The sequence below is a fragment of the Pediculus humanus genome, genomic scaffold (assembly GCF_000006295.1).
Source record: "Pediculus humanus corporis 1103172107910 genomic scaffold, whole genome shotgun sequence".
In the NCBI taxonomy this organism is placed as follows: domain Eukaryota; kingdom Metazoa; phylum Arthropoda; class Insecta; order Psocodea; family Pediculidae; genus Pediculus; species Pediculus humanus.
Genome location: NW_002987483.1, coordinates 457,755 through 471,587, shown reverse-complemented (window position 1 = coordinate 471,587; position 13,833 = coordinate 457,755). Strand labels below are relative to the sequence as shown.

Here is a 13,833-nt window from a genome sequence, read left to right as displayed (position 1 = left end):
AAATTAAGGATTTGTTTAAAATGCTTCGACAAGTCAGGAATAAAAGTAATGATAAGTAGGTGATCCTTTAAAAGTAATTAAATTCCCTTTGGATAATTCTGGAAGATCCTGGATAATTAGAGTAAAGTGTGAAAAATGTTTGAATTACTCGAAATGTTATTTGATATCGAAGTTTATGGGAAATGATTTAAGTTGGAAAATAATTTTATGTTCTTCGATAATGTTAGTGTTGATTGTCCATGTTTGTTGGGTTTCATTATAATTTTCTTTATGAATTCAAGCAGGGCAAACAAAATCAGGTTTTATACCTCAGAAATATGTTTTGATTAATACCTGAAAGGTTTATAATAAACATGGAGGTATTTAACTTAATAATGAGTAAAACCATCATGAAAATTCTTTAAGGTTTCTAGTTATGAAATAACAAGACTACTCGATGCAGAATATGGAGGATGTTCATATAAAATACTTATTAAAATTCTTAATAATTATAAATTCCACTAATCAGGTTAGAGAAAACGTGTAACGCCATTAATAATTGAAAATGAAACTGATAAATATTCACAGCCATTTATTCATAATTGAAAAAAAAAAAAAAAAAATTATTCAGAGACATGATCAGTCATGAAATTATGTCAAATGAAAAATAATTGTTGATATGCAAGGAAGAAATTAAAAGAATTTTAATAATAAAACGAAAATTTAGTAAAAGAAATTTAGTAAAAGAAAAAAAAAAAAAAAGAAAATGTAATAGAAAATTTTATATTAATCATAATAATAATCAGTATTGTTAAAAATTTAACAGATGAAAATCATAGGATTTTATTACTTACTATTTTTTATAATCCTTTTACGCTTATTATTTCCGTCAATTCACAGAAAAAAATATCAATAATTATTTTTAATATAACTTTAAACACATTTTAATACATTTTATAAAAAAAAAAAAAAAAAAAGTCAAACTGACATTTACGCGGTTATTGTCGTGAAGAGATTTGATTTTGTCGCTAATTGGTAGATTTTAATGGATTGAAAATCTTCTGCGACAAATCATGAAATTATTTTTATGTAACATAAAGCTTATCATTTTCTATGAGTTTTATTAATTTTGAAAAATGTCTTGCAATTATGCTGACGGGTTATCCCCGTATCACGATAAAGGACAACTCGGTCTTGAAGAGGTAGGAGATTATAAATTTCGTTTGGCTTTTTTAAATTTATCACAAAAGTTGAAATAAAACTAAGTTTGCATATTACTTTTATTGTATTTTTTTAGAAATTCGATATTAAATCGGTTGTTTCGGCAAAAGTGTCACTTTTAGCCAAATGGATTAATGAAGCTAATCATGTTGTCATTCATACAGGTGCAGGTATAAGTACCTCTGCTGGAATACCAGATTTTAGGTAAGAAGAAAAAAAAAAAAAATTTTTTTGTCGAGTATTCTGAATTTTGATTTTTATCATTCATAATGTTTGTTAATCAGGGGTCCAAGAGGAGTATGGACATTGCAAGCTAAAGGTGAAAAACCTGATTTAAGTAAAGATTTTAATGAGGCCATACCAACGGTTACTCATATGGCCATCATGAAGCTTGTAGAAAAACAAAAAGTTAAATATGTCGTTAGTCAAAATATCGATGGTCTTCATTTAAGATCAAATTTAAGAAGGAAATATTTGTCCGAGTTACATGGGAACATGTTTACTGAACAATGCAATTCTTGCAATAGGTAGGATTAGTAAATTTTTATAGACATTTTTATTAATAAGTTAAAATTTATTAGTACACATAAGAAGGTTTAGTATTATGGTTAAAATTTAAAGAGAGTTTAGTAAATTTTTAATTCAAAGAATAGAGTTTATTGTTTATAACAATAATTTATTAATATTACCTTTAGGCAGTTTGTTAGAAGTTCACCTGTGCCAACAGTAGGGCAGAAATCGATAAATAAAAATTGTCCTGCCACAAAAGCAAATGGTAGACCTTGTCGTGGAAGACTACATGATACTATATTGGACTGGGAGCATAATCTTCCTGAAAATGATTTAGGAATGGCTGATTATCATTCCTGGTAAACAAAAAAAAAAAAAAAAAATTAAGATACATATAAACTAACATACATAAATACATGAAAAAAAAAAAAAAATTTTTTTTTAGCTTGGCTGATTTAAGCATTTGTTTAGGCACAACAATGCAAATAGTTCCTAGCGGGAATTTACCTCTTTATACCAAAAGGCATGGAGGGAAATTAGTAATAGTAAATTTGCAACCTACAAAACATGTAAGTTATCAGTTTTTTTTCAAAGAATGTAAAAAAAGAATTAAGATTAAGCTTTAATTTATTTACTTTGTTACGCTTTTCTTTTTTTTTTTTTTCAAGGATAGGAAAGCAAATTTATTAATACATGCATATGTTGATGAGGTTATGACAATGCTAATGAAACATTTAAATATAAAAATACCTAAATATGCAGTGAAAAATGATCCCACGCGTATTTTACCATTATCAGGTAAGAAATTTTTCGAATGGACAATATCAGACTACGATTTGAAAAAAATGAAAAAAGTTTACGAAGAAAAATGTGGTACTAAAGAAGCTAAAAAACGATTAGAAATGATTTCCAATGATATACCCGTTGGAAATAGTAAAAATTTAAAAAGAAAAATAAAAGAAGATGAAGATTCGGATTTGGAAGTATTAGATGTCATTGTCAAGCCGAAAAAAGGTAGAGAATCTTCTAGAAGGGGCTCTAGGAAAAATTCGACTCCCGTTTACAATACGACAATCACTATAAAAAAAGTAACGGCTCCTCCGAAAAAAGTTAAATACGATGGTGAAAAAATTACGATTAAGAAAAATGTGACGCCTACGAAAACCAAATACGAAATAGTCACAAAGCCGCCAAAAAAAGTACCTAAATGTGAAATTGTTTACTGTGACGATGATGAAGCGTGTAATGATGATTTGGATATGATATGCGAATCCGATGATGATGATGAAATGACAAACAAATTTACATATAATTTTAAAATATATTTACAAAATGATGATGTCAAAAAAGAAGAAACGGAAGTTAAAACGGAAGTTAAATCCGAAGACGTTATAACACCCGAACCCATGGACGTGGATAAATCAATTAAAAATATCGATAACGATAATGACGTCATCGAATTGGATTCCGATCAAAATAAAAATGGCAAAGAAATTTGTGAAAATAATAATAATAATAATAATAATATTCACAATAATAATAATAATAGCAGTGATGATGGTAACGCACTACAAACGCATGACGTAAAAGAACAAACAGAAAATATAATAAACGAATCGGATTCGAGTAAAGGTGAAAGTTCAGCTGCTACGGATATTTCTACTGATAATTTGAAAATTGCGGACAATTTAGAGGAGGAAAAAAATGTCGAAGAATGTCCATCGTCTGAAGGAGAAATGAATTCGAAAAAAGAAAATAATGAAACGTTTATGGAAAGTAGTAAAGATGTGAGCACCGAGTCAATGGAAACAACCGTGATTGGTGATGAGAAAAATTCATTCGAATTAATTAATTCTGGGCAGAAGACATCGAATGATGATGACGTCACTTTAGAAAAACAAGATATTGTGAAAGATGACTTGAGCGGGGAAAAAGAACAAATTTGTTTGGTAGAAAATAATAACGACAAAAGTTCGAACGAAACGGAATGTAATAATCAAAAATCAGTAATAATAATGATTAATGATACGAATGAAGATGAACCGGAAGACAAAATCGAGTTTAAAAAGGACAATGAAAACGAACACAGTTGTCCAGATCGAGAAAAAGAATCCGAAGAAAAATCGAATCCGTTAAATGTTGACACAACCGAGGACAAGACTGAAAGAAAAGAAGAAGAATTTCCGCCGGAACCTTCGAATTCGACGTTTGATGACGAATCACATCAAAAGGAAAACCAAAGCGTGATCGTGGTGGATATTTCGAAAGGAGAAGAATCTTTGAATAAATCTTCTGCGGAATCAACACCCAAACCTGAAACAAACGTCACGGAAAGAAAATCAGAACAAATTGTTAATTTAAAAGAGAGAACGGAAGAGGTAAAAATTAGTAGTAGTACGTTACCGGATGTAGTTGATTCGAACGTAATCGAAAATTTGGCAACGCAGCAAACGAATATTGTCGAGACTCCAGAAAAAAAAGAAACGGAAACTTTGATGGCGGTCATCGAAGATGAAACAAATGAAAAAAAATTAAATCGGGATTCGGGAGAAAAATCTGGAAATAATTTAACCGAAATCGAATCCGATTTATCAAATACAAATATTGATGATAACGTTATCAATAAAGCAGAAGAAAATTTAACACAATTAAATAATTCAAAAAGTTCTTCAACGATTGATTATTACAATAACGAATATAATTCGACAAATAAATCGGAAGAATTTGATTATTCCGATAATTATTTATTACAGTAATTATTAATTAATTAATTAATTAATTAATAGAAAATGAAAAGAAAGAAAAAACCTAAAATTAAAAGATGTTTTTTTAAAAAAAAAATTATAAATTAAATGAAAAATGCCATTCCGAACATCAAGTGTAAAAGAACAAAATATAAATTTTACATAATTTTTTATCAAAAAAAAAAAAAAAAAAAACAAATTTTAATAATAATGATGATTCTTTTGTATAATTTTTTCTTATCGTACAAAAAAAAAAAATGTATGCCCTCATCTTGCTTAAAAATAATAAGTAACTTGCTTCTTATTATTATTTTTTTTTCGATATTAAAAAGTTTTTAATTTAAAAAAACAAAAATTTTTTCATTGTTATTGTTATTATATTTTATATATTTTTATATGAAAATTTTCCAAATAATCTCTTGTATTTCACTTTTTATTTATCACCCTAATATTTTACTAAATAAATATTATGTATAAATTGTATTCGTTGAATGTTTTTATTGTTTTACCTATCAAAAAGTTATCAACCTACACGATTTGTATATTTTCCATTGATAAAACTCGTTATTGATAAATATAACAATCTAATTATTTATTGTTAATTAAAAAATATTTAATTACCAATAAATAATTAACAATAACAATGATTTTTACCATAATTAAGTAATGGCAAGATTAATCATCAAATTTGGGAGAGTACAAATCAGATTTACTTATCAATCCAATGAATAATTTCTGTGCATCTTAATTTAAAAGAAAAATTAGAAAAAACATTTTTTTTTAATCAAAATTTTATATTTAAAAATTACATGAACTTATTTAAGTGGTATGAAACGAGAACTGTGTGTGGCACCAATACCGGGTCTTCCGTGTTTTACAGGTTTATACGTCACACTGAACTCTCCCAAATAATGTCCAATCATATCGGGCTAAAAAAATTTAGGTAAATTAGTTTCTGCGATTGAGAATAAAACGGTGATTGTTGATATATTGTTAAAATAACGGTTTTTATTGAACTCACCTTAATTTCAACTTGATTAAAGGTTTTGCCATTATAAACTCCAACAATACTGCCAACCATTTCTGGCACTATTATCATATTTCTTAAATGAGTTTTAACTACTTCTGGTTTTTCATTTGGAGGTGCTTTCTTTTTAACCTTTCTTAATTTCTTAACAAGAGCCATTGGTTTCCTTTTCAAACCTCTCGAAAACCTCCTTCTAGCACGGGCATGCATAAGTTCCATCAAAAGTTCACTACAATTATAGGTTATAAATATTTGTTTAGAATCGCAAATAAATAATTTCAAAATAAAAAAAAAATAATTTTAATTTACTTACATTGGCATGTCTAGGAGTTGATCTAAATCAACTCCACGGAAGGTAAACTTCTTAAATGCCCTTTTCTTCTTCTGTGCTTCATCCACCTAAAAAAAAACAGAAGGTAAATTAATGAAAACATTTTGCTTTTTAAAATGCCTGACAGTATATTAAAAAATAATTCTATAAAGTATTAAAGCCATAATTAACGTTGCTGTTTTTTTGGTATTAATAAATTAAAAGATGCATTAAATTAAAAAAGATTAAAAAAATTTAAAATATTACTAACCTCAGCCATGTTGATGAATTTAAACTACGTAAAGTTATTAGGAAATCTTCTGCCACTTACTTGTCGTAATTTGTTATTCCACGACAAAATTTACCGCCAAAAAAATTTTAATTGTGATAATGGTAGTATTTAGAAATTTTTTTTTTTGTATTTGCTAGTTTTATGTTTTGACGACATTTAAAATATATATATATATATATATATATATATATATATATATATATATATATATATTAGTTTTTCAAAATGCAAACATTTTGCGAAATACCTCCCGACAAGTTTTATGGTAAAAAGTTAGCGAGGCAAGATAAAATTGAAGCTATTATCAAGAAACAAAATTTTAAAGAAAATCAAATATCTCCACTGTTTACTAAAAAATTACTCGGTCCATCTAAAACATGGATGGTTTTTAAAAAACAACAAGATGCAATAGATTGTGCTTTACAACGTAGAAACGGATTAATGTGTTTTGCATTTGAAGATGTTAATGGAAGAAGAATGTTTTTAGTTGCTCATCCAAAAATATTTTGGTCATACAATCAAAATCGTTTTTTTAAAAATTGCAACACTTATGAAATCATTCTAGAATACGCAGCTTGTAAATTATATTTAGATATAGAATTCGAATATGAATACAATGAGAACAGTTGTAAAGAACGAATGTTAAAAAACCTTTTAAATATAATTAATTACAATTTAATGCTTCATTTTAAAATTTATTGTACTGAAAATGATATATTAGAATTGGATTCGAGCAGTGATGTAAAATTTAGTCGTCACATAATTTATCAATTGAAAAATGTCGCATTTCATAATAATTATGCTGTGGGAAATTTTGTAAAAAGCATTTGTAATGAATTAAAACTAGCTTATGAAAACAGTTAAGTTACCAAATATTATAATGATTTGATAAATTTGAAAATTTAATTTAATTAAAATATGCCTTTTTTTTTTTAGATGTTAATGGAGACTGTGAACAATTGACAAAACTTTCAAAAACTTATAACTTATCATCGAATGAAATTCTTGAATTGTTTGTTAACAATGATAAAGGAAAAATAAAATTATTGATTGATGAAGGTGTTTACACTAAAAATCGCCATTTTAGATTATTAGGATCATCAAAACAAAATAAAAATATCCCACTTGTCCCGAGTGAAAATAACAAGTACAAACCGAATGATATGAAAAATATTAATGAGTGCAATTTATTCGAGGATTCATTAGTCACTTGTTTTTCATGGACAGTTAGTAGAATTTTAGATTTTAATAATTTTGAAAATACCAAAGAACAAAAAACCAAGTTATCGATGACAAATGCTTGTAAAGAAAAAATAATTTCCAGTTCGTCAGTTTATCCAGAAATAGATTCATTTATAAATAAGTTGATATTTCCAAATGGGAGCATAAGAAGGAAAACATTTTTTTGTGAAAAATCATCAATATTATACGAAATTCAAGGGTATAGATATTGTGATAACATAAAAAGACAACATAAAAGTAACAACATAACATTTATTATTGATTTATCATGTTTAGCATATTATCAAAAATGTTACGATCCTGATTGTTATAATTATCGTTCTGATAAGAAACCATTACCGGAAGAAATAAAATTTTTATTCGATGATCGTCTTAATGGTGATACATTTGAATTCGTTTATGATTTCGATGATGATGATGATTATGATATAAATAACGTTATAGAAATTCCTAAATTTGAATCGAGCGATGAGGAAATGGAAAAAGTATTAGAAAAAGTAGTTGATGAAGTTGAAAAAGTTATTAACAAATCGAAAAAAACAAAAACTTTTGTCAACATAAATCAATAAAATTAAATTTTCAATTATTTTTAGGCCTTGATTATGATTATTATTATTATTATTATGATGGAACTTGAACTATGAAAATAATTAAAAAAAAATTTTTTATCATTTTTTATATCATTTATTCCGACATTTTTTCTGACACCAATTTTATAATAACAACAACAACAAAAACAACAACAAAGTCTTCATTCTTGCCGTTACTCACATTTTATTTGTTTGTGTGTTTAATTAACAATATTATTATGAGGAACTCAGCCCTTTCCTTCTTTCTTTCATTAAATAATAAACAAAAAAAAAAAAAAAAATTTTATTATTATCAAACCTTACTAATAATTTTTTTTTTTTTATATAATTCATTCCAAATATTTAAAACAAATTAAAATAATTTTACGTACGAAACTATTATTATCATTATTATTATTTTAAAATTAAAACTAACTTGACAATTATTTCAAAACAATGGAAAACAAATTCATTAACAAAACGTAAAAAAAAAAAAAAAAAAAAAACCGAATTCGATAACATAATAACAAATAATAATAATAAATGGCGATTTCCAATTAGTACAGAGGGGGGGGGGGGGGCAAAAAACGGTTCGGTTAATTTAAAATTCCTCCTCCCCACCCCTCCACCACCACCACCACCACCTCCCAAAATTTTAAACCCAAATTATTTAACGTTCGATAATTTATAACAAAATGACGACGACATTTGTTTATTTTGATTAATGAAAGGACGTTGACCTTAACGAAAATTTATTCATTTAAAAATCCGAAACTTTTGTATAAAATAATAATAATAATAATAATAATAATAATAGTATAAAATAATAATAATAATAATAATAATAATAATAATAATAATAATAATAATAATAATAATAATAATAAATCAATTAATTGTTAATAAAAAAAAATTTAATTTCGATTTTTTTTCTTAAACAAATTCAACTGGAAATCGCCACCGACGATGATGACGTCGACGATGACGAAGACGCTGACGTCACAATAGCAAAAACTTATTAAAGATATTATAATCATCATCATCATCAATTTTAAAACGTACGAATATATATTTATATTTCGATAATAATAATAATAAACATAATATACTAAACTCTAAATGATTATTATACTTTATGTAAAATTATAAATAAAATTAAACAAAAAAAAAAAATAATAATAATAATAGTAATAATAATAATAATAAAACCTATAAATAAAAATAACAATTAATTAATTTTAAATTTTTTCAAATTTTCCAATGCCTCCAAAACCTTTTTTTCTCGCAACAACAATTAACATTATTATTATTATTATTATTATTATTATTATTTTCGCATGAGACGATAATATTTATAATTTCGACGTAAAGTTCATTGACATTGGGGGAAGGGGAGAGTGGGGCAGCGGGGAGGGGGAAAACATTAACAACGAATTGATAATTGTTTTAAATAATTTTTAAAAGAGATTTTTTTTCGGTTATCATTTTGTTTTTTTTTTTTTTGTTTTTTATCAAAAAAAAAAAAGGGATTCTTCCTCCGCAAAAGCAAAATAAACTCATCATCAAACTGCCTATTAATAAAAAAACAATAAAATCTTATACGGAATAATTTTTTAAAATTTTTAACGGTTTTTTTTTTTTTTTTAAATTTTTAACGGTTTTTTTTTAAATTTTTTTTTTTTTTTTCATCGTTATAAGCTAAATAACCCGATTAAATTGAAACTCGCGTAAGAATTTCCTTTCATCGGGATAATTAACATTGTAAGGTTTGAGATCATTATTATTATTATCATTATTATTACTGACAGGGGAAAATAACAGAAAAAAAAAAAAAAAAAAAAATGTAAGATGAAATTTTTTACCAATTTTGACTGAGTTTTATTCTTGCTCTTTCGGAACGTGAATGACGACCGTGCGTGTGCCCTTGGAATCAGATATGTTTACCTTAACCTCCGTCGTTAGTGACTCGATTTTATCCGCGAGTACCGATTGTTTGGGTACCCACTCATCATCGATGTCTGGAATAATAAATTCTTTAGGTTTCGTCCCGACCTTTTCGACCGACGATGGTTCCGGCCATATATCATCGACGGGCGGAAGTATGAATTTTTTTCTCAACATCTCTTCCTCCGTTTCTTCATTTTCAGAAAAATGAAATCGATTCTTTTTAGCAGGCGGTGGATCGTAATCGTGATCGACCAAAAAATGTGGTGGACTATCGTAACCGCTTGACGAACTTCCGATCGACGATTTTCTAGAACGATCCGATTTTAAAATGTAATTGTTTCGAGACGATAATTCCATGTGCATGTAAGAATATGGACTGTTTGTATGAACGGAAGTAGATCGATCCGATTGCATTTCTTGTGAAATTTTACCATCTTCCTCGTTGACGGAATCTTGCGAAGTGCTTTTCGACAACAAACTCCGAGTACGACCTGAAAATTTTCAAATTATTAATAAAAAACAAAAACTAATCGTAAAAAAATGAGAATCAGGCAAATGTGTACCTGCAACAGGTTGCAACGTTTTGTCTGACACTTCTTGATCTCCAATATCATTTTCGTTATTTTGTGTTATTCTCAGATTTGGAGCCATTATAAGAGCAACCGACAACATGATCACCATCAGGCAAGTGGCCGGTTGAGCTGTTTTCGTTGTCGTTTTAGCCAACGTGAGTTGCAATTTTTTAACTTGCGTCATAAGTGATTGATTTTGAGATTGAAGAAGTTTTATTTTCTTTATCAAGGATAAATTTTCTTCTGTGCATTGCTTAACTCTATAAAAAAAAAATATACACACACACACACAAATTCATTGAAATTTATGTCACAAAGGCTTCATTTTAAAATAAACCTTGGATTTTTTTTAAAGAATGCAAGCCTACAAGATGGTGCCTACAATTTACAACTTCAGCCTTCGAAAGTAGGTTGAATTTAAACACAAAAAAAAATAAAATAAAATAAAATGCTATAATTATTTAAAATGTCGAAGAGAAAAAAAAAAATATTATTTGATTTCTGTCCTTCTTACCTATCTTCCAATCCGTCTAAATATTCTTTTTTTCTTTTTCTCGAATCTTGAGCTGATATTTTATTTCTAATTTTCCTTCGAATCCTTTTCAATTCCCTTTCTTCAAATTTTGTCAATGGATAATGCGAAGGCAAACGAACTCCTTCTTTTTGAATTAATTTTTTCTCCTCCGGTGATAAAATCAATCTCGGATATTGAGATTTAACTTTGTCATCTTCAGAATCGGACAAAACTGTTATTTCCTCTTCTTCATCCGTTTCTTCTGCTACATATTTAATCGATCTACTTTTAATTTTTTTCTGGGCACTTTGATTTTTAACATTTTTCAATACCTGTAAATGTAAATGTCTCGATTAATCATAATATTATTCGTTTTAAAATTAATTGTTTTATCCTGTCCATTTACCAACGGCATTCCTGTAGGTCTGACAGTTTTTAAAACGACAGGTTTAGCCTTTTCCAATTGCTTGACAGCTTTGAATGTTTTACAACCATTTGAACTGTTCACTATTTTGTATGTTTTAATTCCATTTCCAGTGTTAACCGGAAGAAGTATGGATCTGGGATTTGTTGTTACAACTGATGATGATAAATTTGTTATTTGCTGAATTTTTTTTTTTTCTATTTCAACTTGATGAGTTTCGGATGGAAGAATTCCTGAAATGTTTAACAAAAAAGGAACTAAGTTACTGTTTTAAAGATTTGTGTAAAATTTTTTAAATTTTAAAACTTACCCAAAACTGCCATTTCATCTTCAAGCAGGGATGATGAATTAATTTCTTGAGGTTCTATTTTTATGTCGCTTGCAGAAAGTAAAGTTGCCGAAGCATCGCTGATAGTCGAAACGGCTGAAGATATGTGCCCATCATCATCCGCATCTTCATCATCATCCAATTGGTTAGGTGTGAAATCATAATCAATTGGTAATCCTGTGTAAAAATCACTAATTATTAAAAATTGTTTTTCACACAAACAAAATAAAAAATTCTGCAATTGTTTTTTTTTGTCTTACCTGGGGAAACTTGATCGCTAGAGAGCCCACTATCTGAATAGGCACTTGAAGAAGATCCGACGACAACTTCTTTAATACCATATTCATCGTTTGTTATCGGTTTCCAATCGGACAAAGTCGTGTCAAAACAATTTAATTCGCTATCTTCTGGATCTCTATCAAGCAAGTTAAAATGTTCATCATTTAAAATATCTTTCAGGAGTTCATCAGCATCTGACACCCATGGCTCAAGCTAGCATTAAAAAAGCAACAATAAAAATAAATGACTAAATCAAAAATTTTAAAAAAGCAATACAAAAAAATTAAATGAAAATGGACAAATTTATAAGACTAAAAAATTATTTTATTTTCACATACATGTTGACTCATGTTTTCATTTTTAAAAAAAAAAAAAAAAAAAATTATTTTTTATAAATTTATTGGTGCATTAAAACCATATGGCCACAATATAAAAAATTCAATATTTAAAAAAAAAATAATTTTTTTATTTTATGCCAATAATACTGTTACTCCATCTAACTGAAATTCATTTAAAAATAATAAAATTTTAATTAAAAAAAAAAAAAAATTTAAATCGTTTAATAATTACATTAATGATATTTTCGAAAACTTTTATTTCGAGTTAATTATGTCAAACACAAAGGTCAGTCATCATACAATATGGATTGCCCTTAGGGATTTTTAAAAAAAATATGGTATTGAAATATTTAAGCTTAATAATAAAAAAATGGCAAGCTATTTTTAATCAATAAATCTATTTAATGCCCAATAGTTTTAAAAATAGATGTACAAATTTCTTTGTATATAATTTATTCACCTTTACCTTTTCACAAAGTAAATCTGATTTTGAATCGAGAACATCAAATTCTTGCTTGAAAACATCTTTGTCTTCGGCAAATTTCAAAACAGGATCATCCCTGTCGAAAAGGATATCCATTAAACTTATGTCAGTAGAAACTGACATATTAAAAACTCAGATGTTTATTTTAATGTAGTAAAAATGGTTTTATATATTTCAATATGGTTATCACGTGGTGATTAGTTATAACATATTTAACTTGAATGAACATTGCATCAATCGGAAATTACCACCAGGTTAAATAACGCAAACACTTGATTTATTTAAAATTTTTGAAAGTATTAAAGGATCACCGTTATCATAACTCTGTACGAAAAACAATCAAAAAACATGTCACACCCCTTAAAAATAATCAAATCGTTGTTTTTTTTTTTTTTCTCTCTCACAATCACAAGATAGATCCTTTAAGATGATAAAACAAGATTAAAATTTGATTTATGTGTTAAAAAACACTTGGTGAACTTTATATCATATAAAATATACACGGTATTTAAATATTAAAATAAAAAAATAAAATAAAAATAAAAATATTGATTTCGTTTTAGTATAGAGTATTGTTCAACGTGGAAGTTGACTTTGATTGGCCGGGTCTCACTGATAAATAATGCCTCAGACAATCTGGAGAAACCTATTCATTCATTACTTTTCTACATTAAGATATGAAACCCTGACACAAATGGTTTGATTTGATTGGTCGTTTGAAAATTGTGTTGAAAAAAAAATTTTATGAAAGGAAATTAATATTGTTTTCAAAGGAAATTTTTAAATGCCAATGGATTACGCGAAAATGGAATCAACCTATTTGTAAACACAGGTTAGCCTATAATATATAACTAAAAGATCGTTAAAATTCCGAGGTAGTTTGATTTTTTTTTTTTTTTTTTGTTTTCTAGGAATTTTTTTAATACAATCAGATGTACAGAGAACAATTTTTTGTGTAATGTGCATTAAGAAATATTGCTTCTATTTTAGAAGGTAAAATTATTGACAAGTTCGTCGTTTAATCACAACCAATAAATTTTACTTCTTTTGTTT

At 27.0% G+C, this 13,833-nt stretch overlaps 4 protein-coding genes across 4 annotated transcripts; 2 read left to right on the top strand and 2 right to left on the bottom strand.

The window, feature by feature from the left end:
* Positions 1-1,115: 1,115 nt before the first annotated feature.
* Positions 1,116-4,390, top strand: Phum_PHUM399890 (chromatin regulatory protein sir2, putative; the record flags this gene model as incomplete). Its single annotated transcript, XM_002428716.1, has 8 exons — positions 1,116-1,181; positions 1,277-1,404; positions 1,485-1,727; positions 1,896-2,069; positions 2,156-2,279; positions 2,379-3,207; positions 3,343-4,325; positions 4,376-4,390. The coding sequence occupies 8 exons, from the start codon at positions 1,116-1,118 to the stop codon at positions 4,388-4,390; spliced, it is 2,562 nt and encodes an 853-aa protein (XP_002428761.1).
* Positions 4,391-5,269: 879 nt separating this feature from the next.
* Positions 5,270-6,071, bottom strand: Phum_PHUM399880 (40S ribosomal protein S15, putative; the record flags this gene model as incomplete). Its single annotated transcript, XM_002428715.1, has 4 exons — positions 5,270-5,383; positions 5,476-5,710; positions 5,795-5,880; positions 6,063-6,071. The coding sequence occupies 4 exons, from the start codon at positions 6,069-6,071 to the stop codon at positions 5,270-5,272; spliced, it is 444 nt and encodes a 147-aa protein (XP_002428760.1).
* A 237-nt stretch (positions 6,072-6,308) lies between these two features.
* Phum_PHUM399870 (uncharacterized protein) lies at positions 6,309-7,886 on the top strand (the record flags this gene model as incomplete). The annotated part of the gene is made up of 4 exons (XM_002428714.1): positions 6,309-6,942; positions 7,143-7,562; positions 7,602-7,822; positions 7,845-7,886. 4 exons carry the CDS (start codon positions 6,309-6,311, stop codon positions 7,884-7,886), a joined length of 1,317 nt encoding a protein of 438 aa, XP_002428759.1.
* A 1,886-nt stretch (positions 7,887-9,772) lies between these two features.
* Phum_PHUM399860 (cAMP-response element binding protein, putative) lies at positions 9,773-12,903 on the bottom strand (the record flags this gene model as incomplete). The annotated part of the gene is made up of 7 exons (XM_002428713.1): positions 9,773-10,332; positions 10,405-10,673; positions 10,928-11,259; positions 11,334-11,584; positions 11,662-11,856; positions 11,940-12,171; positions 12,763-12,903. The coding sequence occupies 7 exons, from the start codon at positions 12,901-12,903 to the stop codon at positions 9,773-9,775; spliced, it is 1,980 nt and encodes a 659-aa protein (XP_002428758.1).
* Between the last annotated feature and the right edge of the window lie 930 nt (positions 12,904-13,833).